Raw genomic sequence first — 25,918 nt, 5'->3', positions numbered from 1 at the left:
TTGGTCATATGGTAATTTGTTGATAGGAAATTACTTTAGCGTATGGTAACCTGTTGATGGGAAGATTGTTGTCTATTGAAGAGGTTTATCTGCCAGCTTAATCCTTGTATTATATAACTGGAAATAGGAAAATGAGTCTCATTCAAAATACCTACAGTTGATAGAGGAGATTTTAGATATTCCACTATGTTTATTGTACAATACATATTTTGCACCATTAAATACCCCCTTCAGGCTGTATGGTAACAAAGTTCCATTTTATACTGTACAAATGGCCTGTCAGGAGCCCTATATGTGCTAACAGCTTTACAATATATAAAAAGAAAGCCCAAGAAAAGCTTGAGCCTTTATATAGTGCAATAATCACTGAACATGCTCAATGCATTTTACAAGGGGTCCCTAGCCAACAGCAACTCTTTACATGTAAGACGAGAAATGACGCCTGTTATTACAATTTACAATTAAATTACAATTACAATTTTACAATTGTTTTCTGATAGAGACAAGGTTGTTAAAGGCCAGGTACTCATCTTACACTAAATTACGGTGAGAGATAGTGAATAAAGAGCCTTTTCCAAGAACTTAACAGTGTGTCGCTCACAATGGGACTCAAACCTTGGAACTTCTTGCCTGAAGGCAAGTGTCATGCCACAAGATTGCATGGCTGCATCTGCTAAAGACATATACTCATTTACACTTGAGTTGAGTGGAGTAATATTAAGTCTTACACAGCACTTTTCCAGAGTTTTGCTTTTTTTGTCCCTTATCCAGTCACTGATCATGCTCTAAGATTCTGGACAACTCTTTTGATTCTTTGGTTTTGGTGATGTTTTTACCCTTCATTACTAGCGAATTGTTTTAACTGAAAGAATTCAGCTATAAGTCTTGTGGTATGACACTCGCCTTCAGATTGGAAGGTCCAGGGTTCGAGTGCTGCCCTGAGTGGCGCATAGTTGAGTCCTTGGAAAAGGCTCTATACCAGGTGCAAAATGAGTACCTGGTTGTTAACAGCATTGCCTCGGTCGAAAAAAAAAATTGCCTAACAGGCGTCATGTCACATCCTACTTATCAAATGTTGCTTTGCCGAGGGACCCATTGTAAAGATCTTTGATCATGGTTAGTGAATATTGTGCTATATAACTGCTCAGGTTAGAAAAATGCTCAAGTAAATGTTTCAAACTTACCACTGATCTTTTATTATTGTTGTTGTTTATTCCCATTATGGACAAAAAGCCCATTTATGCATGACCCCCAAGCCACCTGCCAATGGGAACATCACTTGTAAGGAAGATAAAAGTGGAGTGACTTGCCAAATATCATGTGAGGAGGGATATGCGTTTGCTGATGAGACCACCACTGAGTACAGTTGCCTGTTTGAGGAAGGTGTTTGGATGCCACAAGAAAATTATCCTTTCCAAGATTGCTCAGGTAAATAGACAAACGGTAGGATTTTGGCGAATGTGAAAATCAGTGCAGAACATGCAATTAGTTCTAAGAATAAGTATTTTTGGTGTTAAAACAAAGACTGTTTCATATTTACACTATGCATAATATTACTCAAGTTATATTAATAGTTAACCTACTTTATTTTATGTTTCATGCTATTAATTTTTAGAAATTTCCCCATCACTCATTTTCCTTTTGTGCAGCTGTTCAAACACCAAGTGACGTCATCACCCCTGCCTCCATCACCCTAACTAGTGGTGTTTCTTGTAAGGACAAACAAATGCTCTCAGAAATGGTTCAAAACCTTGAAGAAGAGATGAAAAACAAGGTACCATGTTTCCCCCGAAGTGTTTGCATGCATACATTGCATGTTACTTACACAGCATGGCAAATATTACTTACAAATGGGTGATTATAATCATCGTCGTTATCATCATTGTCATTATTATTATTACTATTATTATTATTATTATTATTATTATTATTATTATTATTATTATTATTATTATTATTATTATTATTATTATTTATTATTATTATTATTATTATTATTATTAGAAATACTGTCCCATTTGAATTGAATGAAACTTTTGAATCTCTGTTTTTCAGCTGAATGAAGCTTGCGAGAAAGAGATAAGCTGTAAACTTGGAGATTTGAGCTTTGTTTGTGAAGATGAAGAAGGTAAAACTCTTTGTAACATCTGCATTTTAAACTGCAAAACCAAATTTCACTTTTCAATACTCTTGTCTAAATGTGTACCATTTTCCTTATGTTTTTCGTATCTTGTGTTATTTGTCTATTTTCAGCTTTCTTTTAATTTGAAGTAAAACTATTTATTTCAGGTTTCAACAAGGTTCCTCAGCTTGTTAGCAAGAGAAGGCGACGATCTGCCTACAGTGGTCATAAAACTATGTTGTCACTTAAGTTTTCTCTCTCAGGTAAAAGGTTGTTGTTTACTTTGATTCAAGTGCTTGTGGAATTTGAGTGACAAAACATTTATATTGACAACTCATTAAATATTAGGCTATCAATCACGTCTTGTAGATGTTTCATAGTGGTTGATTGTTCCAGTTTCACAAAACACACAAACTGAAGCCTTTTAAATATTTATTGTTTTTGTTATTGTTTGAAAAAATAATCCAGATTTGACATGATGATCGTAAAACTTTGATTTATAATTCAGAAATGGTGTTTTATGTGTTGTGTTGTGCAGTTGTGATCTTGGCACATAGTTGTGTCCTTTGAAAAGGCTCTATGTAACATTTTTTGTATAGTGTTACTGAAGTTTTAGCATTTATTACAGATTTATTTTCAAGTAGGCTGATATGCTTTACTCGCATTCTTTTACCGTACTCTAAAATGACTACCTGTTTGTTCACATTGTTGTTTCTGTTGGAAAAAATTACAATATTGTCATGCAGGCATCATGTCTTATCCTACATGCTAAGTGTTACTGTTGCTAGAGAGCCCTTGTAAAGCACTTTTAACATGATGAGTGGATATTGGTCTATATAAGCGCTCATATTTTTATGTTTGACTTATAAAACCAAAATATAGTTATATTGTACATAATGGATGCTTGACAAGTGACTTATACTTAGCTCTGTGAAGCCTATTGAGCATGATGCTTATCATTGAAATGTGCTCACAATAGGTATATATGTATTTTTTTTCTTTAGTTTTATCCTAAAAAATTGGTTTGGTAACATTCTCTATTAAGCTAGTGCATTCCTTTTACAAATTGAAATACATCATGAATTAAATGTGACAAAATTGCTGATAGTAAAAAAAACCCCAAAAAACTTTTAAAACATTGAGCTATCTCATGATTTTATTTATTTATTTTATTTTTGTTGACCAATGCTTTTGTAACAATTATTGTTTCAGGATCTGTGCAAAAACGAGATAGTCTGAATGATGAATTGGAAATTCAATTGACTGAAGCTTTAACTAAGATGTTATCCTCCATGAAGAATCGAAAGAGCCAAACACTTGAGGTGAAAGGAAAGTCAGTTACCATTGATGACATGCTGTACGATATAAATGATCCTGAGTACCAATGCAGTCCTGGTAGCATTGTATCAAACAGAACGTGTGGTTAGTGAATCTTTACTATGTACTATGCCTGGCTTTATGTGTTTATTTGTGGTCAATTGGTCTAAAAACAAACACAGAATTCACCAGATGCTTTGAAGACAGATTAACATCGAGGATAATGGTCGACAACGCACCTGAAAGGGGACACCACACAGAATGAATGTGGTCTCATGGTGAGATGCTGGGTTTGCAAGCTGTTGGTTACTGGTTTGAGTCCTGCTGAGGACTGGAAAGTTGGGTCTTAGATTAGGCTCTTAACTTACGTTTTTTTAAAACCATATTCCAGTGTTAAAATAAGGACCTCAAAAGTACACAGAAAGCAGAATATCTTGGATTAAATCTTGACAGCAAAATGTCGTGGCAGCTCCACATCAATTAAGTTTGTAAAAAGGCCAATACAAAATTTGGATTCTTAAGAAGAAATGTACAAAATTATCAGAGGAACATCAGAGAAACCTGCTATAAAGTCTTCATACGGCAAATTTTAGAATAATGTGCATGTGTTTCGGACCCCAAAAGTAAAAAGCAGATGGAACAGCTCGAGAAAGTGCAATACAGGGCATGTAGGTTTGTTTGCAACAATTATAGGAGGACTGAAAGTGTCAGTGAGATGTGCAAGAGCCTGAACTGGTCACATTTTCATGAGAGACGCACTATACAAAGAGCCAAAATATTCTTTAAGGCCCATCAGGGACTGACAACAATCACAATTGATAGCCTTATTCAAAACGAAAGAAAACAACACTCATACCAGGTCCCGCTGTCATGAATTAATGCTCATCTCAACTCGTTTTTCTCCAAGCACCATCCAAATATGGAATTCTCTGCCTGAAAATGTTAAAACAATAAATGGCCAATTTGAATTTGACAAAGAAATTGAAAAAATCAAAATAAAAGCCTAAACACATCCATTTGTTCTCACCATACACACAGTTGCGATTATCTTCGAAGCACAGAGTTGCATCTTAATGACAAGACAAGAAGACCTCGTCAGAGCATTGTCTGGTGTGTTATATGTTGTATTTATAAAAGTTCTTGGTCTTAAGCTCTTTTTTTTTTTTTGTTTTGTTTTGTTGCAATATATCAGAATTGAATTATAATTTTAAAAGTCAAAGTTTTACTTGATGAGCCCATTAAAAATAATTCTTACTATATCTCCTCTTTTCTCCCTCCCCTTTTCCCTCATCCCTTTTTTGTTTGAGACCCTGCCTTTGAACATGAAAAGGATACTTGTGTACCTATATTCTGGGAAAAAATGATGCTTTATATTTTATTTTAAAAAATATTTTAAATGAGTTTTATCCCACCAGTTACCTGCCCAGCTGGGACATTTTGTAGCTTGGACCAGAAAGAGTGTGGTAAATGTCCCAGGGGAACCTACCAAAACAAGGAAAATCAGACTGACTGTATTCGTTGTCCTGATGACCAATCAACTGACACAGACAACTGTAAAAGTATTCAAGAATGCAAAGGTTTGTCAGGCTATACCAATATAGCTAAAGGAATGAAACTCATTATCTTTGACACTTACCTATTGTTCTTAAAACATTAATCTTGAGATTATGCAGGAACAGCAACAAAAATAAACCAAAAAAATTGCTCTTTTAGCAGTTATGTATCATGATTTCTTAGGGATGATTATAACTTTGTATAATTTTTCACCTCCAATTCTTTCATTTGGTTTAATTTTCATAAATAGTCTGTAATTCTTCTACATCACCACGTGATAATGCACAGTCTGTGGAGGTCTGGAAATCATTATCACGGTTTGTCTATCATGAACGGTTTACATTTAATTCTCCTCAATTCTTTTCTTCTTCTTCTTCTTCTTCTTCTTCTTCTTCTTCTTCTTCTTCTTCTTCTTCTTCTTCTTCTTCTTCTTCTTCTTCTTCTTCTTCTTCTTCTTCTTCTTCTTTTTCTTCTTCTTCTTCTTCTTGTTTCTGTTGTTGTTGTTGTTGTTGTTGTTGTTGTTGTTGTTGTTGTTGTTGTTGTTGTTGTTGTTGTTGTTGTTGTTGTTATTGTTTTTGTTGTTGTTGTTGTTGTTGTTGTTCTTCTTCTTCTTCTTCTTCTTCTTCTTCTTCTTCTTCTTCTTCTTCTTCTTCTTCTTCTTCTTCTTCTTCTTCTTCTTCTTCTTCTTCTTCTTCTTCTTCTTCTTCTTTTTCTTCTTCTTCATTATTCATTCATTTAACATTGATTACTGCGGTACATTCATCATTTCTGGAACCCTATTAGGAAATGTCATGAAACAACAATGCTCTTATTCATCAAGTGCTGAGTGTCAAATGCAATGTACTGAAGTTCCCTCATAATTTTTTATTTCATTTCTTTATACACATTTATTCAACAAATATATTTGCTGTAATAAATTCTTTTAAAATAATTTTGCCAGCATTCTGCAAACCTGGAAGCTTTTCCTCGACTGGCTTAGAGCCATGTGAGACATGTCATCAAGGATTTTACCAGTCAGACTATGCAGCCAGAAAATGTCATCCTTGTGGAGAGGGACGGACAACTTCTCGCAGAGGGAGTGTCTTGAGCAATGACTGTTCAGGTGGTGAAAATGTTAATGATGATAATTACCCATGATCTCATCTCATGTAGTTCCATATCTGAAGCAGACGTCGGAGGTCATCTTCCGCCAAGCTGATCTATCTCTTGCCAATTCTATTAAAGCAGCGCCACCTTTCTCAGCTTCATCTGTCCAAGTTCTTATCCCTTTCAAATACGTTATTCTTTGTCTTCCTCTTATTCTTTTTCCATTCATCTTTCCAGTCAAGGCGAGTACTTCCAAACCAGGGTGGCGGATAATGTGTCCTAAAAATTCCATTTGGCGTTTGATGATTTTTGTTATCAGTGATCTTTTTCTGTTTGCCATTTCTAAAATTTCTTCATTTCTTTTCCTTTCCACCCATGACACCCTCATCATTCTTCTGTAAAACCACATTTCCACTGCCTCCAGTCTTTTAACCATGGTCTTGTTTATGGTCCAGCTCTCACAACCATATAGCAGCACAGACAGTACATAGCAATCCAGGACTTTGATTTTTGTTTTCATACTAATATTCCTGTTTTTCATAATTGTATGCAGCTGGTTGAATGCATTCTTCGCCATACCTATTCTTTTCTTTATTTCACAATCTGATTTTCCATTGGATGTTACATTGAAGCCTAAATATTTGAAACATTCAACTTGTTGTATTGTTTGTCCTCTGCTTGTTATTACACAGGCTGGTGGGTTATTATTTTTAGATACCGTCATACATTCTGTTTTAGATATATTCAGTTCCAGTCCCATATTTTCACTACTCCTGACTACAACATCCAGTAATTCTTGTAGTTCATGTTCAGATTCTGCCAGTAGAACCGTATCATCTGCATACCTCAGATTTGTTACATTCTTTCCTCCAATACACACCCCCTTCTTATGTTCGATATCTCTTAATATCATTTCACTATAGAGGTTGAATAAATCTGGAGACAAAACACACCCCTGCCTAACTCCTCTTCTAATAGGTGTAAAACTGCTTAGCTCGTTGTCAACACGCATTGCTGCTTCTTGTTCCCAGTACAAATTCCGTAATATTCTTAAATCTTTACCATCAATGTCCAAGGATGATAGAATTTTGAATAGTTTTTCGTGTTGTACTTTATCAAAGGCTTTTGAATAGTCGATGAAACACATATACAGATCTTTATTTACTTCAATACATCTTTCCATCAGCATTGATAATGTGAATATTCCATTTCTGGTACCCTTGTCCTCAACAAAACCAAATTGCATCTCCCCAATTTCAGGTCGTATTTTATTTCTTATTCTTAGTAAAATTATCTTCAAAAGAATTTTTGTGAGGTGGCTCATTAGGCTAATAGTTCTGTGTTGTTCACAATCAACTGCCCCTGGCTTTTTTGGTAGTGCTATAAAAATGGATCGTTTCATATCAGTTGGCATTTTTCCTGTGTCATACACTTGATTTAGAAGGTTTGTGATGAATTCAATCCCCCATTCACCCAGGCCAGTCAAGGCTTCAATTGTTATGGCATCAGGTCCTGCAGCTTTTCCATTTTTCATGCTTTTCATGACGTTCCTAACTTCATCTTTCATTATAGAGGGCCCTTCCAGTTCTTTTATCATAGGCATTTCTCCTCGATTATCAAAAAAAGTTCTTCAATATATTCTGACCATCTGTTTAGAATGCAGTCTTTGTCCATGATGGTGTTTCCACGCTTGTCTTTGATGCATCCACTTTTAGCACCTGATTTAGTTTTGTTTGTCACTTCTTTGATTTTCTGATGGAAGAATTTGCCATTTTTTTCTTTGCAGGACATTATATAGTGACATTGTTCATTTATCCAGTCTTCTTTAGCTTCGTTGCATTTTCTTTTTATCTGCCTGTTCAGAGTCTTGTATTTTTCTTCCTGATTTTTGGCCTTTCTTCTCTCATTCATTAGTTCTAATATCTCTGGAGTAATCCATTTCTTCTTCTGCAACTTAAGTGTGGTTGGAACATTTTCTTCTAATGATGCAGCAACACTGTCTTTAAACTGCTCATATTTCTCTTCTATATCTGTTAGTTCTCCAAGCACTTCAAACTTGTTTCTTACTGATAGTTCAAATTTTTCTTGTATCTTCTGTTCTTCCCGGAGAATGTCTAGTTGGTATTTAGGTTTAGCCTTTGCTCTTTTGCAGATTTTCAATTTAACTCGTATGGGGCATAGCACAGGTATATGATCGCTGTTACAGTCAGCCCCCGGCATAGATTTGGCATACAAAACCGAGTTTCGGAAACGTTTGCTGATGAGTATGTAATCTATTTGGTTTCTCACTCCATCTCCAGGACTTTTCCATGTCCACTTCCTTCTATTGTGGTTTGTTGACCAAGTATTTGTGATTGTCAGATCATGTTGACGGCACCATTGAATAAGACGATCACCTCTGTCATTTTTGTCTCCCAGACCATGTGGGCCCACAATATCTTCTATTCTTTCTCGGCCCACCTTGGCATTAAAATCGCCCATGATGAGTTTTATGTCTGAAGACTTAAACTGATGCATTGCTTTATCTATTTGTTGATAGAAATTTTCCACTTCTTCATCATCGTGACTGGTGGTTGGGGCGTATATTTGTAAAATATCAAAATCAAAAGGTTTTGCTTGTAGTTTGATTGCCATTACTCTGTCTGATATGGGCCAGAATCCTTTGACTGCTCGCGCCGTTTTATTATCTAGTATAATTCCAACTCCCCTTTGGTGTTCTCCTCCTCCTGAGTATATAATTTTACAGTCATCATAATTAAGTTCTCCTGCTCCTTTCCATCTAACTTCTGATAATCCTAAAACATTGATATTCAATCTCTTCATTTCCATAACTACATTTGCTAATTTTCCTTTCTGATACAGACTTCTTACGTTCCATGTTGCTGTTCGTAATGTTTGGTGGTGCACAGTAGCTGGATGACGGTCGAGAGTCACCTGTTCACCTGCATGACTATCTCTACCGGACGAGGCTGTAATCGAGTTGCTCGAAAAACATCCATTGACGTCGTTGACTAGATTCGCTTGGACGGACATCATGACGATCTTGGGATGATACGTCAGTGGTTTCCCGTTGCCTTCTGACGGATTTTTATCTGGTTTACTCCATAGCCTTTTGACCTCCCGGTCATAACCCACAAGGCAGTGGGAGCATTTGGCAGGTTTTAAGGCGCCTCCCATTCACCTTGATAGTCCCTTCATAGAGTATATGAGGCATTTTGTATGTGTAGCTGTGCTGCCAGACTACCCAACCTCACTCTCCACGACTATCGCCAGTTGGTCCGCGGCTTTACAGCTAACCTATAGATCAGGATCTGTAGGCCGTTCCACGATCCGCCACCTGTGGACGCGCTGGGTTGGGGATGGTCGCCCCAGCTGTACCCATGATAATGAAATAAAAATAACAATTATAATGATGATGAGGATAAATGATGATAATAATAAAACATTTTTAGATAAGTTTATACGAGCCTTATTTACCAGGCTTCAGAGTTTTTCTTTTTCATTCTTGAATAATGATCTTTCCACCAAAAGTGCAAGGAAGCACTTATACATATATGCACATGCCATCATATATATCATTCAATAAAATCACACACTGAAAACTGAAAGGAAGTACTCTGTCTTCGAGGCGGCTCTACCTCACTCAACCCTAACACCGACTATATTCGTAGTTTACCCTGGTTACATTCATCCCATCATGATCTATTTATTACATTTTTATGAGATAAATTATAGGCGTAGTATCAAAGCTAATGTTATATTTTAAGTTCTTGCATGTTAATGATAGTTGGATAAAAATATCTATGTACATGCTCATTCTTTAATACATGTTTTTTTTCCAATTTTGAAAAGTGAGTTAAAGGAGGAGAGAGAATTACGGTGTCTGGTGTCTGCTGAAAGAGCGTTCCACACAAAAAGAGCAGAATGTGCGAAAGCACGTTGTTAAAATTTGACTTAGGAATCAGATGGTACAGGGAAGTAATGAATGGAGAGAGCGGTTCAGATTGTAGATAGAAAGAACACATGACAAGTAGTTTGGAGGGGGCTATGGATGCACTTAAAACAGTAATAGGCAATTTTGTAAGCAATCCACTTCTCCAAGGGAATATATAAAGAGTAACCTTTTCATGAGAACAAATTGTGGCAAAATCTGGTATTATCGCATGGTACCAGATAACAAAAGCTAATTTAAAGGTTTTCATTTCAAAAACACAAATATAAAAATTTCAACTATTTACTTAGAAACTGCGGGCAGTACCCAAAATCTAATGTGTGTTGGTGATTTTAAGGACTCCAATAAAGAAATGATAATTAAGCATTGTTTTGATTTGTAATCCCAGCCAATTACTTTTCATACAATAATACAATAATAATAATAATAATGATTATAATAATAATAATAATCTCCATTACACAGAATTGTGTCCGTCAGGCCATGCAAGCCTTACAGGGCTTTCTCCCTGCTATCTATGCCCAATTCACACCTACCAACCGAAAGTGGGTCAGATGGGATGTCTCAAATGTCCAAGGGGTGGCCATACTGTTAAACCAGGAGCCATATATTTGTCACAATGTGTTACCAGTAAGACTGTTTAATGTAATCATAGTATGATTATCTTGCTTATAATTAATGGATTATTCATTAAAATAATCTTGAAGAAATCAATACGTGTGATCCTCTATATTTACTTTTTGGAATGCGATTTCTTGCCAATATTTTTTTATAAGAGATTTCCACAATGCCATTTTGTTTCTTTAAAACAATTAATGATGCCGTTTCAACAATATTCCCGTTTGTATGCTATAAAGCATGACCTGTATTCATAAAATGATGTGTTGTGAAGAATATTTGGGCAATACTGACTTTTACACTATGATTTCAACGTTGAGCACAGTAGATATGCATTTCAAACGTAATCTTCTACCAACTAATAGCACCACACCTTTTCATTCAAATTCAGCCTCAAATTCCTGGGAGATTCAATCTGATGGAAATTTGGGCGATCTCTCACTTTCATTCAATCGATGCGACTTTGACAATCCTTGCAAGAATGATGGAATTTGTGAAGACAAGGGAAATTTGTTTTTTAGCTGCAATTGTGCTCCTGGATTCGCCGGTGAGTTGAAGAGTTATGATATTTGCCGAAAAAGCTGAGCATGGATCAGGAATTGATGCAAGAAGGAAGCAAGATATTTTATCCTAATATTCTGTATCCAACTATTAACTATAATTTTTTAAGTAGTCCTTCCGAGTCATTAGGTCCATGAAGCCGGAGTTTATCCCAGTACCTATAGCGTGAAATGGACAATAGCAATTGATTTTCATCCTTTGGATAGGACACTAGTTGATCACAAAGTTCTTTCTGCCAGAGCTAACAGACCCAGGTACCCAATCAACAAATACTTTTATAAGAATGATAGTAAAATGAGAACTATGGTGTGATGGTTAAAACTTCTCCAGACACAAAGGAAGAGAGAAATTAAAGCTAAAGCTATTGTATTTTATTTTGGTCTTTTAATTTACAGAGAGGAAGTTGAAGGCGGTTGGAGAAAAAAAGAATCCAAAAAACCCCATAAACTAAACCAGAAAAAGAATTGCAGGTTTTCAATTCTTTTTTTTTTTCAAGGTGAGACTTGTGAAGATATCGTTGATCCATGTAAAAGTAGTCCTTGTTTGAACGGAGGAGCTTGTTATCCAGCACCAAATGAAGAATTTGTATGTGAATGTAAAGCTGGTTTTACAGGTAGGAAAGCATTTATTTTTATGCATTCTCCCGTCTATTCTTTTATCAAGATAAATTATGTTTGTGAAAAAGACAAAACAAAAACAAAAAAAAACAACTTTTAAATTTCAAGCAAGATTCAATAGCATGTTAATTTTAGTTCTCATTAATGTTTATGGACAATGACTTTAACCTGTATTAGAAAACACATTGGATAAATTAATCAAAATTTATTGTAATTATTGATGATATTAAGCGAGATTTATTTCATTTTCTAAAATTGCATTGATAGAAGAATTCATTTACTTTTTTTCTCGTTTAGGACCAAAATTTAATCTTTTTTCTTTTTCTTTTTTTTTGTTTGTTTATTTAAAAAAAATAAACGTATGGCGCATTCTTAATTCAAAGACATAATTAGGACATTAGGTTGTCAGAATTAAATGACTTTTCATATCTCACAAATTTGTTTTTATTAGTATTATTAATTAAGATGTATCACCTGTAATGAGAATGAGTTGACCGTGTTTTCAACTTTTCAATTTTTTTGTATGTCACTGATCAATGTTTTAAGCAAGTATCAGTACCATACATATAAGTACCAGACAAATACACATCGGGATTCATTATTTCCGAGTATAATGCGGATTTGAAATTCAGTCCCTTGTGAACTTAAGAATTCATAGACTACTAATAGTAGCTCTGAATTATTAAGGACTCCAGAAATACACATGCTAAACCACTGACATCCACACATTATCAAGTTCAACAATGAAACTGTAACAGTGATGGAGTTGTTTTTGATAAAATTGTCAAAAATGGAATGACCCACATTGTTCTCAACTACAGGTAAAATATTACGACTGTGAGTCAAGAAGTAATGGGACTAATCTCCTGCTGAGTTCATTAATTTCCTTTTGACGTCGTATCTAGCTGAATTAGAATTATACATGTACTCTCAAAGTCAAAATTTGAAAATTTTAATTATGTCAAATTTTGACAAAACTATGTCAGTTAAAAATGGCTGCCCCTGTGGATGTCCGGCAGCGACAAAGAACTGTCATTGAATTTGTTCTTGAAAGAGAAACCTCAAATAATATTTTCAAATGCCTCGAGAGAAAGTTCATAAAATTCAGGCATTTGGTAGAAGCAGTGATTACAGGTGGGTTGAATGTGTATATCATCAATTAGAAGAAAATGAGAAGCAATCCAACACACAATCTGACACTCCCTCAGCCTTGTCTTTATCAGACAATCCTCATGATGCTCGCCCTCCAAGCTGTCAAATCAGTAAATCAGTAAAGACTGAAGCATTGACCAAGCTGACAGAAGAATATCTCTTGATGAGATAGTAAGATACCTTGAAATCAGTCATGGATGTGACGATCAAATCGTTAAATCCTTGGGATTCTCAAAGATCTGTGCTTTTTGTGTACTCAGACAGTTGACTCCAGATCAAATGCATGAAAGAGTGAATTGCTGTACTGAGTTTCTCCACCTAAGTGGGAGAGATGACAGCTTTCTCAGTAGAATAACAACTGGAGATGAAACCTGGATTCACCACTATGAACCCATGTCTGAGAGAGAATCAATGGAATGGTGACATCTTCCCCAAGGACCAAAAAAAATTAAAAATTGGGAAATCAGCTGGGAAACTTATGGCAACAGTGTTTTGGGACATCAGAAATGTGATCCTCGTTGATTTCCTACCACAGGGTGCCACTGTCAACTATGAGCGGTACAGACAGACTTTGAAGCTGCTAAAAGCAAGAATTCGCCGAGTCAAGACTGGATTTGAAGATAGAAAGAGTACTGTTTCTTCATGACAATGCCTGTCTACACACAAGTGCTGGCACAAGGGAGGTAATCGCATCATTTGGATGGACAACGCTGTCTTACCCTCCTTATTCACTAGATTGGCACCTTTGGACTTTCATCTTTTTGGTCCACTGAAGGAGGCATTGAGGGGACATCATTGTGAAGTTGATGAAGAAGCCAAGACAGCAGTGAAAAATTGGCTCAAAGCTCAGTCAACTCAGTTTTATGAGGATGGGATACATGCCCTTACTAAAAGGTGGACTGTGGCTATCGAGATAGTCAGAGACTATGTTGAAAAATAGCATTCTACTCGGCTAATGCCAAGCTTTAATCTGAGGTATGGTGCATGTTACTTTTTGATTCGATTTGTTTTAAAGTTATAAGCAGAGTCCCATTACTTTTTGACTCACCCTCGTATAATTTCAACAAAAATTACTTCTAAGGAACCAAAATTGCAGTTGGGAAACGCACAAGCCACAAGATACATCTAACATTTTCATGACATTTTAAAAATTTATCATGTCAAATTGTGTTTCATTTATTTAAACTAGGCAAAAATTGTGAAGAGAACATAGACGATTGTTTACCTCAACCATGTGAGAATGGAGGAGTATGTGTGGATTGGATCAACTCTTTCACTTGCAACTGTCAACCAGGATTTACTGGTAATGAATTTATCAGGTTTATATTTCTTAAAAAGATTCCCCCCCCCCCCCCCCATTTCAATCACAACATGAACGGTGATTACCTTGATAATTTGAAAAAAAATCAGTTAAATGATGTAAAGGTTATTCAAGTAATATTTTTCTTATTTATTTCTTTAAAGGCTATGATTAACATTGTTCAGTTCCCATTAAACACAATCTCTGTCTACAAGTATTACAGATTTTGATAGGCCAATGGGGGGTTGAGTCCAGTTTTTTTGTTTGTTTTTCATTTCTGACCCCTCAGCTCATCCTAAATTAAAAGTGTTGCTTTTAAGATAGGGATCCCTTTTAAAGCGCTTTAATCACGTTTAGTGGATATTGCGCTATATAATTGCTCAAGTTAAATGCTCAAATATTTCCTTTCTGTGCCTGTTTAGCAGGGACTGTCAGTTCTGGTGGCAAATATTTTCGAGCATTCTATTCATAGGTTGCAAGCAGTTGTAACTGTTTATTGAAGGCCATAGAAGACCAGGCTTCAGAGCCATTATGGCTCTAAGTGCTATGAGATCTACAGGTATTGTTCGGATTCAACATCAGCTGTTTGATGATTGAAACTTTTATGACACATCAGTTTTTATACTACATGGTTGAATTTGGAACTTGTATAAGTGAATTCCAAAAACTACTATTTTTAGATAATTATCAGTACCATATGATTTAACTAAGTCTTTCATATGATGTATTAAATGTCTTTAATTGTATTTTGTAATCAATTCATTATGCAGGTTTCACATGTGGAGTTTTGCTTGATAACTGTGACAATAACCCTTGTCTGAATGGGGGTTCATGCTTCTTGGACGCATCCGGATCAAAGTGTAGCTGTGCTCAAGGGTTTGCTGGTGAACTTTGTGAACAGGACCTGGATGAATGTCTCAGTTTACCCTGTCAAAATGATGCCACTTGCGTAGACTATCCAGGTGGATATAGGTAGGGAATAGCAAAAAAAAACACACACCAAAAAAAAAAAAAAAAAAAAAAAAAATTGAAAGAAAAAGAGAAAAAGGAAGCATTGATAGATCTAAACCAGAACTTCATTTGGATAAATACTCAATCAAATATTTTGGTCCTTAACTTTTAAAAAATCTCAAAGGGGGCAGGACACAACCAATGAATGAGTTAGCCTCCAGTTTATGGGGGTGATGACTTAAACTCAGAACTTTTTGATCAGTGTTTTTTCTGGTGTCTTTAATGTGTGCTTTCATCCAGAATTCCATCAGCGTCATTGGTGCAGCGGATGATAAGATTATATAGCATAATGTAATGTCAATGGCTGTGTCTTAGCTGTTTCTAAGCAATTGTGCGCCTGATTTAAATCCAGTTTGGTGACAGTTATGGAAAACTTTTTTTTCTTTTCTGGCATTGGCATTGTGTTCTTATGTAAGATTTTTTTCACACATTGTCCCATTAATTACCTGCCATTTACAGATTATATGAAAATGTCAATCTATTAAGGATACTGAAACAATTTTTGTAGTGGCATGAAATATAAATTGTTGAATGGTTTAAATGGTTCAAACTTGAAATGTAGACGAATGAACATGTTTGTCAATAAGCTTTTTACTTGTGATAACCTTTATGGGCATTATTATTAATCATCAGATCGTCAACATCTTCTTTTGAATCAATGTCCTAATTTATTGTTTTTAATGATTTAACAGTTGTACATGTATACTTGGTTACAATGGCAAGGACTGTGAAGATGACATTGACGAATGTGCAGACAACCCCTGTACAAATGGAGGGAACTGTGTGGACAGTGTTGGTTACTTCAAATGTGATTGCCCCTCTGGGTTCACAGGGAAACGGTGTGAACAGGGTAAATTTGGACAGATTTATTTGGTCTTTTCAAACAAAACGATTAGCGGTTTTGGCTTGCAAATGCAAATTAATATACCTAAGCATTGTTTATTTATATATGTAAGCTTTTATGTCTATGCAAAAATCCTTGACTTTCTCACTTTATTTCTTTCATTGCTAATAAAATCCATTTTTTTCTCTCATTCCATCACATATTCTTACCATGAAATCTTGGTGGTGAAATACCCAATTGAGAGCTTAAATGAATATAACTTTATATGGATATACTCAATTCACCCAACTAATTAGACAATGTTTTGGTAGTATAAAAAATAGTACACCTGACTGAAGTGATATTTCCTATATAATGATTTTAGTCCTCAGTCCTTACTATGAACTGAATTTTGATGATCCAAGTATTCTCGACTATGCTCAACTGAGCATAGATAAACCACTGACTGCAGTCACTGCTTCCTTCTGGATGAAGACCACAGATGATGATAACCAGGGAACACCATTCTCTTATGCTGTCAAAGATGAACCAGATGCTTTCACTATAACAGACTATAAGAAGTAACTAATTCTTTCTATTGTAATTTTGATTTTAAAAGATCATTGTTTGCCAAAGTTCATGAATTGTAATTGTGATATATCTTTGAGTATTAATTAAGGGTGTCATATTTGTCTCTTTCTTTTGATAGTTAATGCAATATAATGGCCCAGTTACAATTTACATTATATTAGAGGATTTGTTCACTTTAAGGGTAAAGAAAACTAGCAGCATTTGCATCTCTTTGATACATGATAATCACTTGATCTTTGTCATCCTCTTAGTAAACAACAATAGAATTTCAATACTCTATTCAAAGTTATTATGACTGTTGTGTTTCTATTTCATCTATCAGAATTTGATAAATAAACACACCATGCTCTTTCAAAGAACAGAAATTGTACTTTACCACATGACGGCATTATGAATATTCATCAGATATTGATTATCCTTGAAATGATCAAATCATTTCTCTGTGGTTTGAATGGACTCGGGCAATTTCATCACTCCAAAAACCTGCATGATTGTATTAGTCCCTATAATATAACCACCATAACCAGTTTGATTCACATCTGGCTCAAATTGTAAAGTAGGAGAATTCTTAATTTGACAGCTATGCCATTCCATGATATCAAATTGGCTCTTTATCTTTCTAGATTTTTTAATGTTTTGATGAAGACATGGTTTATGTATGAAGGCCATGCACACCATGCACTTACTTTTGACACACCCAGTGAAAACAATTAAATTATAATCAACTTGTCATAAATTTTTCATATGCATTTCCACAGCCTTAACATTTATATCAATGGTGAAGACGTGAGTGCAGAGGTCAGACTTAATGACGGAAATTGGCAACACGTTGTCTTCACTTGGTCCAGTCCTAGAGGAGAGTGGAAACTTTACCTCAATGCATTATTACTTGACCAAGGCTATGATCTATCTACCAAGAGGGCTATCCCAGGTAGGCGCTGCGAACAGAGCTAGGGTAAGGTGGCTTGCTCAAGGCCACACAGCACAGCGAGTATACAAACTCAGTACCTTTCTGGTACAAAGCAAAGACCGTACTTCGGCCCCATGTGCCCCACTAAAACAGAATGATGATGATAATGATAATGCTTTAAACTTCACAATTCGTTTTGTCCATGGAGAATTTTTGATGCCATAATTAGAGACTAATTGAGAATGGTCATTACTTTGTAAAGATGATTTTGGTAGTGAATTCTTTTATATTTTTTTGACTTGGCAGTGTGTTATGGAACAAACAAATTTTGCAATTTATTCAGATTTTTACATTCTATTCTTGATCGATAAAAGAAATAAATGTTAATTGTGTTCAAATTCAATGCTGATAATGAAAGATAATATTTTAATATATTTTAGACTTAAATTAGTCCTGAAGTCAATTGGGGTCAAGTTTGATAATAGTAATCAATATTCCATCAATATCAAATTATTAAAAATACTTTAAATGTATCAATTTTGAGTTACATTTTTTATACTTCATCAGCCAGCGGAACATTTATAATTGGACAAGAACAAGATGAGGAAGGTGGAGGTTTTAGCGTTAGTGAATCTTTTCTTGGTTCCTTGACTCACCTCAATGTTTGGGACAGAGAACTGCCTCTTAGAGATATAGAAACCCTTCGGTACAGCTGTGATGGCTTTGAGGGAAATGTCATTGCTTGGACCAAAGTCCAAACTGCTTTGAAAGGAGGATTAACCAAATCACCATCCACTTTTTGTAATGGTAAGAGATTTTCTAAGTGGTTTAGATGGGGAAGGAAATTGTGTCTTTTATTATCTATTTCCAGTAAACATAATATATAATCTTCAAGCTTTATTTAAAGCATCTAATATAGCATGGCTTCTCATGACACGACCAAGCTACTTTAAGTTATTACTTGCCATCGTGATATATGCCTATAATAATATTTATTATGGGATGATATGTTGACTCATACAATTCTGCATGAACAGCTTTCATTACACATAATAAAATGCAAGTCACAACAATTAACAAGATTCGAAACTGTATAAGATATCTGTAAGAATGCCTGCTTTGCCCTTAATAGTAAAAGACAACATTATTGTGTGAAAGTGGTTGCCGAGTGGGGAAAAATATTGGATTCCCTTTTGGATTCAAAACAGATTTGTTATTTGAAATCAGCTACCAGCATTAATTGTGTAATTGAAGTATTTCTCTTGTGAATTTTCTCTTTTTTCAGATATCCAACTGGCGTTTAGAGACTGGTGGAATTATTTCCTTTGACCAAATGATTGGTATCATTGTCAGGGGATAGGATTTAGATTGTGTTTATTTCAGAATTTATTAGTGTCATCAAGATTGATTACAATTTTTTTTTCGTCTGTCATTGTTATACGGACCACATTTTTTGTTTTATTTTTATCTAAAATGTTAATGATCGTAATGGAATTAGGTATTGATGTATATTTTCAAAAGTAAATGGGTATCTAGCAATAAGCACCTGAGGATAATGTAAAAGTATTTATTTTAAAAGGATTTATAACAGATAACAATTCCTGTTATGAACTGAAAATAATAGGTTTTGCATGTAGCTGGGGAAAGAAAAATAGCTTTTACTTTTTTGACATTGTGAGGCTGGAAATGCTTATTTTGAATGTGTATAACTGTAGTAAATTTGTCTTAATCATTTTAAATGAGATTTTTCTTAATCATATTTTTAAAAAGGATAAATATTTTATAAAATATAGTCGTATATTGCAGTGTAACAAGATTTTTATTGAAAAACCTAAAAATTATGCTATATACTCATTTTGGCGTAAGTATTATAAATGTACTTTGATTACGTCGTAATAGGTACATTTAATCATGCTATATTTAAAGAAGCCAAGAACCTCTCTGAGAATCCCCGGAAGAAAGGAAGAGTTTGATCTATCATATCTAAAAGTTTGATTCTCATACATAATGCAGCGACAAACAAGTTATATAATCTTGTTTTTTAAAATTTCATATTCCGTTCAGTTAGAAGACAATTTCCAGTTCATAGGCGTTTAATAAAAAGCTAATTATTCTTTACTTTATATTTGACATAAAACAAAAAATGTCAATGGATTTTCAAATAAAGATGATTGGAATTAGATCTTTGTTTTATACACTGACATCAGCAAACCAAAGTGTATGAATGGATTGAAAGAGGTATGCTGTATATTTCCTTTAGTTTTAATTATGTTTTCAATTTTCTAATTCTATTTTGACATTGAACAATATGGCAGCTCAATAAATTCATTTTTTATCAAAACTGGTCAAAATACATTTCTTTCTTAATTTTCATCATGCAAAGGTCACAGCTTATAAGGAAGAAAGGAGTTTGAAAAGTAACAAAGCTGGTCAAAGATTGTGTGTGTTATATATATATATATATATATATATATATATTTTATATATATATATATATATATATATATATATATATATATATATATATATATATATATATATTCAACCTAGTCATTCTACAAGCTTATCTTTTTCATTAATGATCATGCTAGGAAAATGGATTCAGTTATGGTCTTGTTTTTTAATGTTGTTTTTATTATTCTTGCTCTTCTGAATATTATCATCATCATCATCATCATCTAAATACATAGCGGCTAGGCGGTTGAAACTTATACTGATTCACATTGAATTAGCTGGAAGTGTGCAGTAAAATAAATTGGTCACTCTAAAAACTAAAAACATATTTTGCACCAATGCCACGGATTCATCTTGTGTTCAATATGCACAGTAAACTGTCATTCTCAATCAAGGACCGTTGACATTTTAAAATGATTATATAGCTATGGTTGACGTGCACATAAATGCAGGTCTGACATCCAAACCCGCTCATGGGCCTAGTTTAACATTCTTGTAATGGACAATATTGCATCATTGTTTGAGATTTCCATTACAACAATGAGCCCATAAGGAATTGGGTTATCAGACCTGCAAATAAGTGCATGTCAGCCATGGTAGAACTTGTCTTGGTATTATTATTATTATTATTATTATTATTATTATTATTATTATTATTATTATTATTATTATTATTATTATTAATATTATTATTATTAATATTATTATTGTTTTTTGTTGTTGTTGTTATTAATGTAGTAGGCACGTTGCTACAACTGAGATGTGATCATCAAGTCACTTGATTCAACACTTTTTTTTTTTCAAACTTCTAACAAGTTGCATGAAATTATACCTTATGAGAGGAGGATTGAACGTCAAGCACATGAGCATAAATATATGCAAATCTAGAATAATTGCTTATAGCATAATACTTTTGAAATTGGGTTTGGGCAATAGGGTGGGTGAGGTCATTAGAATGATTTTTAAAAAACAAACTATTTGATCATTAAATCAGAACTAACGTATTATGTAAAATGGAATACTAAATCTATAGCAAATGTGGACCGAAAAAAGTATTGAACAAAAGTCAGTGTCACAGCTTAAAAAAAAGGTAATCCTTCAGCCTTCAGTGCCATAAGCCCATGGAGCCGAAGTTTAATTCCAGTTTCTATAGCATGGAAAAGACAATAACAATTGATTGCTACCCTTTGGATAGGATACAAATTTATTGCAAAGTATTTTCCTCCAGATTTAATTAGATCCAGCTACCCAATCACTACTGGGTGGACAGGGGGGTTGTAAAAAAATCTGGACATCACCCGGGATTGATCCAGGTCCCTTTGCTTGTGAAGTGAGTGTTCTATCAACTGAGCTATTTGGACCCTATTACAGCTTAAACAAGCAAATAAATAAAAAAAAAAAAGAATGTTTTAGGCCTCCTGAGTTTTCATGACCAACAACAAGAATACTAACTCATAACCTGAAACATTTATTCCATTTTGAAGCTGTTATATTTTTCTATATTTCAATACTTCAAATCTGATCCTGTGTTTACATACCTCATTCACGAGGATGCATCATATGAAGATAATATAAACTATAAATAATATTTTTCTCATGAACTGCATAAATATTGACAGTCTTTCAAGGAATCAAAAGGTAAAATTTTCATTAGATTCGTTTTATTTCTCTCATTCCATATTTTAGGACAATTACATGTTAGACTATATTGCTCAGTGATTGATACCTATAATTTGCAATTCCCATTCTTTTCTCGTACAAAACAATTTAAATTGTAGATAATTTACTGCCAAATGCTCTTGTTTTTAAGCTTATTTTAAAACCTTACATCAATACTTCTCATATTTTTATTTTTTGAAAATCAAATTTGTCTCTTCAGATCTAGCTGAATGACCTTACACATTTTGTTTTGAAGGTAAGAAAAAAAAATAGTCAATACTTCATTGGGATCATTTGACTTGCAGATTGCCCCAAGCCTGAAGCCCCTGTGTCAGGATCTGTGACTTTCACTGGAGTACGTCCCAATGAAGATGTGGTCTACTCTTGTAATCAAGGCTACAACGCAGCTGGAAGGTCAGAGTTCAAATGTCTAGTCACAGGGGAGTGGGAATCAGTGCCTCCTGACTGTGAACGTAAGTTACTCAATTTCCATTATTATTATTCTGTATTTTACCTCTTGAAATTGAATAGGACTATATATATATAGCTCAATAGGTGGTTTCTTTTGTTTACTTGCATTTATTTTGTTTTTGGGTTTTGTTTTTTTTTTAAATGTTTAAATACCATCTCTATCCTATCAAGGAATACTGTGGTGATCAATTCAACAAAGCCACGTAGAAAGGCTTGATTGATATGGAAAAAAAACCCTAATCTCTTCAATTTTGTAAGCTGTCATTGCCAAGGTATTCTATGACAGAATATTGATGCTATGCTTTTAAGTAAAATACAATATCCACCAGCTGGGTATGATGTACCAACACACAAAATTGTGTGTAACCATGAATGTTTATAGTCTGATTGATAGAATTTAATGAGAAGTAATCACCAACATGGCTTTCTAAAAACATGAACAAAGAGCTGAGTGACATCAATTTCGTTTCTTCTATAGCTTTTTGGGCTCAAACGATAGATCCCCTCACTCAGCCTTTTGATAACAGAGTAACGCCAAACCACATACCATGCCTGAAATGATTAGGGTTGATATAAACTTTTCTCAATTTTTTCATAAGTCTGTAAAGCTGCATGATTTTAGACCACCAAATATTGCAAAGAATAATTTAATTCATTTTCAGCTGTCAATTGTGGCCATCCTGGCTCTCCAAACCATGGCTATACCAGCGGTAGAGATTTTAGCTATGGCCACCGTGTCCGATTCTTTTGTAACAGAGGATATGAGCTGGATGGGCCTCAGTCACTCTACTGTGATGAGTATGGGGAATGGGATGACACTATCCCAGACTGTGTTGGTGAGTTTAACTTATTCCTCATATTTATATAAAATGAGTAAATAAAATTGTAAAAATGTTGATTTGGCATAGTTAGCAATATGCTTTATGACACCAAGAAAAGTGAGTTAACACATGCTTAACTAGCATCTATTTTCTAAGTAATTTTTACAGTGGTTTGACTGACCAATGACTGGGACATTACGCTCAAACACAGATCAATATTTGGTTGTTCATGACACTAAACTTTTTAAAAAGTGGCTATGATGAAGAATAAGGGATAATTTGTAGGCTTGAAAATTATAAGAAATTTGTCACTCGCATCTTATTTTTCATTCAAAACTGCTGACTCAGTCAAATTGAGTACGCCGATTTGAATAATTAAAAAAAAAAAATTGATGGCACTAAAAGAATTTCTGCTTCCAATCCTGGAGTGATGTCTTAAACATTGATTATAATGTGATAATGAAAAATATCATTGTTAATGCCATCATCATTTATATTGAATGCGCTGAAGTGTTTGATGATTAAAAAGGAAAAGAGTGATCGAACATTGCATAAAATGAAGGAGAATATGTACAGACCATCTGTTTGTTTATCAGGATGTTTAGGCAGATTTCCAATTATAATTCCTTTGACTATTGCTTTATTTTCTCTTTCACTTTTGTTCAGTCACTTAAAAATATTTGGGATCTTTTTTCCAATGTGTAATTAAGTCGAGTTGGATTTATTATGTTTTGAAATGCGCATCTCTTGAACAATCAATTTTCAACATTTGATCTCTTCTTTTGTCATCCCTGTCTGCTATTTCCGCTGTCTGCTATTTCCGGTAATGGAACATTGATTATACTTTTTCATTTAAATGATTTTTCATTTTATTTTCAATGTTACAACTTAATTTTAAATCAGTATAATCAAGGATCTAATGAATTATTTGCTATATTATATTATATATATATATATATTATATATATATATATATATATATTATATATATATATATATTATATATATATATATATATATATATATATATATATATATATATGTGTGTGTGTGTGTGTGTGTATGTGTGTATAATTGGATGCGTGATAATATTATTATTATTATTATTATTATTAATACTACTATTAATACTACTACTACTACTACTACTACTACTACTACTACTACTACTACTACTACTACTACTACTACTACTACTACTACTACTACTAAGCTCAGCATTTTGATTTCTTTATTTGGAAATTTTGACCCATCTAAAGAGAGTTAATAATTCATTTTACAATTTGTAATTATAAACAGAAATTCAGTGTCAGTTGCCATTGCTGTCTGTGAACACCATCGCTTCAGTCTCCTCAAGATTTGTCCAACCTGGCACATTGGTCACATTCACATGCACACCTGGTAATGAATCTGTTTAGTATGTTTGTACCCTTGATGAAAAGAGTTAGCACACTTATCTTAAGGACTGAAAAACTTTATCTATCCAATTTTCAATTGAGTCATTATTTAAAAGACATGAGCCTAGGGCTATGTCAAGTTAATGTTCTCAAATTGATTTACTATCGCTTGACATATTGCAAGCTGAATTTTGTACCACTTTATCGCAATATCTATTCTCGACTTTAGCTCAGATTTTATTGTCAAATTTTGAGAATCACTCCTAACTATGTATGTAACAAACTGCCTCCCTGCAAATAGTTCGTCTTATTAATTCTATAGACACTAACTAGTAGTTTTGTTGTTTTTAAAATCAAACTATTTTTTGATTAAATCCAGGATATATGACACAGCTGCAAATAAAACTCCATCTTAGACCTCAAAATGATATTATTGGTTTATTTTAAATTCTTCTTTTTTATGTTTTTATTAGGTAACAAACTGCTGTCTTCCCATGATTCTTCTTTGTGCCAAAGTGATGGAACATTTGATAAGAGTGTCCCCACTTGTGATCCAGAAAAATGTCCTACTCCACCGAGCATTGACAGTGGGGAACCCAAAGAAATAAAGGAGGAATATGGAGTAGGAGAAACGGTGCAATATCAATGTTTTTATGGTTTCCGCTTCAGTCAAGCTGCTGGAAATAGAAGAGGCAGTATTAACTGCCTGCCATCTGGAGACTGGGAAGATGATCTCCCAGAGTGTGAAGAAATCCTCTGTCCTGATCCGCCAACTATACTAAATGCTGAAGCTGTAGGTGATTATCGATATGTTGATGCAGAGGTGACATATCAATGTAATCCAGGCTATGAGGGTGTGGGTAAAAATGCTATAATATGTCTTGATACACAGGCCTGGACTCGTCTTCGGATGAGGTGTAGACCGATTAAGTGTCAAGACCCACCACAAATACCTTATGGATCATTCACAGGAGAGCCTTATACATTTAAGTCAGTTGTGGAATACCAGTGTGACCAAGGATATGTTCTTGCAGGCAATGGAAAACTGTCTTGTGGAGAAGATAGAAAATGGCAAGGAGAAACTCCGATGTGTCAACCAGTGTCCTGTGGTCTACCTGTCAATATTGACAATGGTCGAGTGAATTATGCAAGTCATTTATATGGTGACATTGCTGAATATAACTGTATACCAGGATTTATTATATCTGGCTCAAGTAGAGTGACATGTGAAGCAAATGGAAAATGGACACCAAATCCTCTATGCCAACCTCTACCGTGTCCTGTGCCTCCTGATGTGCTGAATGCTGTGTACCACAGTCCATCTCAGTTGGTATTCAACTCTACTGTCAGGTACCATTGTAACGTTGGTCATACTCTGCAAGGTTCATCTGTTCTGGTCTGTAATGAGAACGCTCAGTGGATTCCATCACCCCCTGTGTGTAAGAAGATTACTTGCCCAGTGCCTATAGCTCCAAATTCAGGTGTGTATAAAATGTCAAACA

The 25,918-nt window shown here is 34.4% G+C and overlaps 1 protein-coding gene across 3 annotated transcripts in view; it reads left to right on the top strand.

The window, feature by feature from the left end:
• Positions 1-25,918, top strand: part of LOC144962868 (sushi, von Willebrand factor type A, EGF and pentraxin domain-containing protein 1-like) — a 71,678-nt gene that overhangs the window by 26,792 nt on the left and 18,968 nt on the right. For 2 of the 3 annotated variants that reach the window (XM_078896224.1, XM_078896225.1), the window contains 20 exons: positions 1,234-1,428; positions 1,650-1,774; positions 2,056-2,128; positions 2,290-2,385; positions 3,335-3,544; positions 4,855-5,016; positions 5,934-6,095; positions 10,497-10,661; positions 11,041-11,196; positions 11,707-11,823; positions 14,169-14,282; positions 15,050-15,251; positions 15,983-16,140; positions 16,499-16,694; positions 17,463-17,635; positions 18,182-18,421; positions 22,033-22,200; positions 22,861-23,034; positions 24,319-24,420; positions 24,890-25,897. In XM_078896224.1, the coding sequence (XP_078752350.1) occupies positions 1,234-1,428; positions 1,650-1,774; positions 2,056-2,128; positions 2,290-2,385; positions 3,335-3,544; positions 4,855-5,016; positions 5,934-6,095; positions 10,497-10,661; positions 11,041-11,196; positions 11,707-11,823; positions 14,169-14,282; positions 15,050-15,251; positions 15,983-16,140; positions 16,499-16,694; positions 17,463-17,635; positions 18,182-18,421; positions 22,033-22,200; positions 22,861-23,034; positions 24,319-24,420; positions 24,890-25,897 (3,996 nt within the window). Of the gene's footprint in view, positions 1-1,233; positions 1,429-1,649; positions 1,775-2,055; positions 2,129-2,289; positions 2,386-3,334; positions 3,545-4,854; positions 5,017-5,933; positions 6,096-10,496; positions 10,662-11,040; positions 11,197-11,706; positions 11,824-14,168; positions 14,283-15,049; positions 15,252-15,982; positions 16,141-16,498; positions 16,695-17,462; positions 17,636-18,181; positions 18,422-22,032; positions 22,201-22,860; positions 23,035-24,318; positions 24,421-24,889; positions 25,898-25,918 lie in introns of those variants that run through there. The other variant, XM_078896226.1, reaches the window with a different exon arrangement.

This window comes from Berghia stephanieae, chromosome 1 (genome assembly GCF_034508935.2).
Source record: "Berghia stephanieae isolate SIO BIC M18660-M18661 chromosome 1, UCSD_Bste_1.3, whole genome shotgun sequence".
Lineage (NCBI taxonomy): Eukaryota > Metazoa > Mollusca > Gastropoda > Nudibranchia > Aeolidiidae > Berghia > Berghia stephanieae.
The sequence above is the reverse complement of the archived record's forward strand: the minus strand, read 5'-3'. Positions and strand labels throughout refer to the sequence as shown.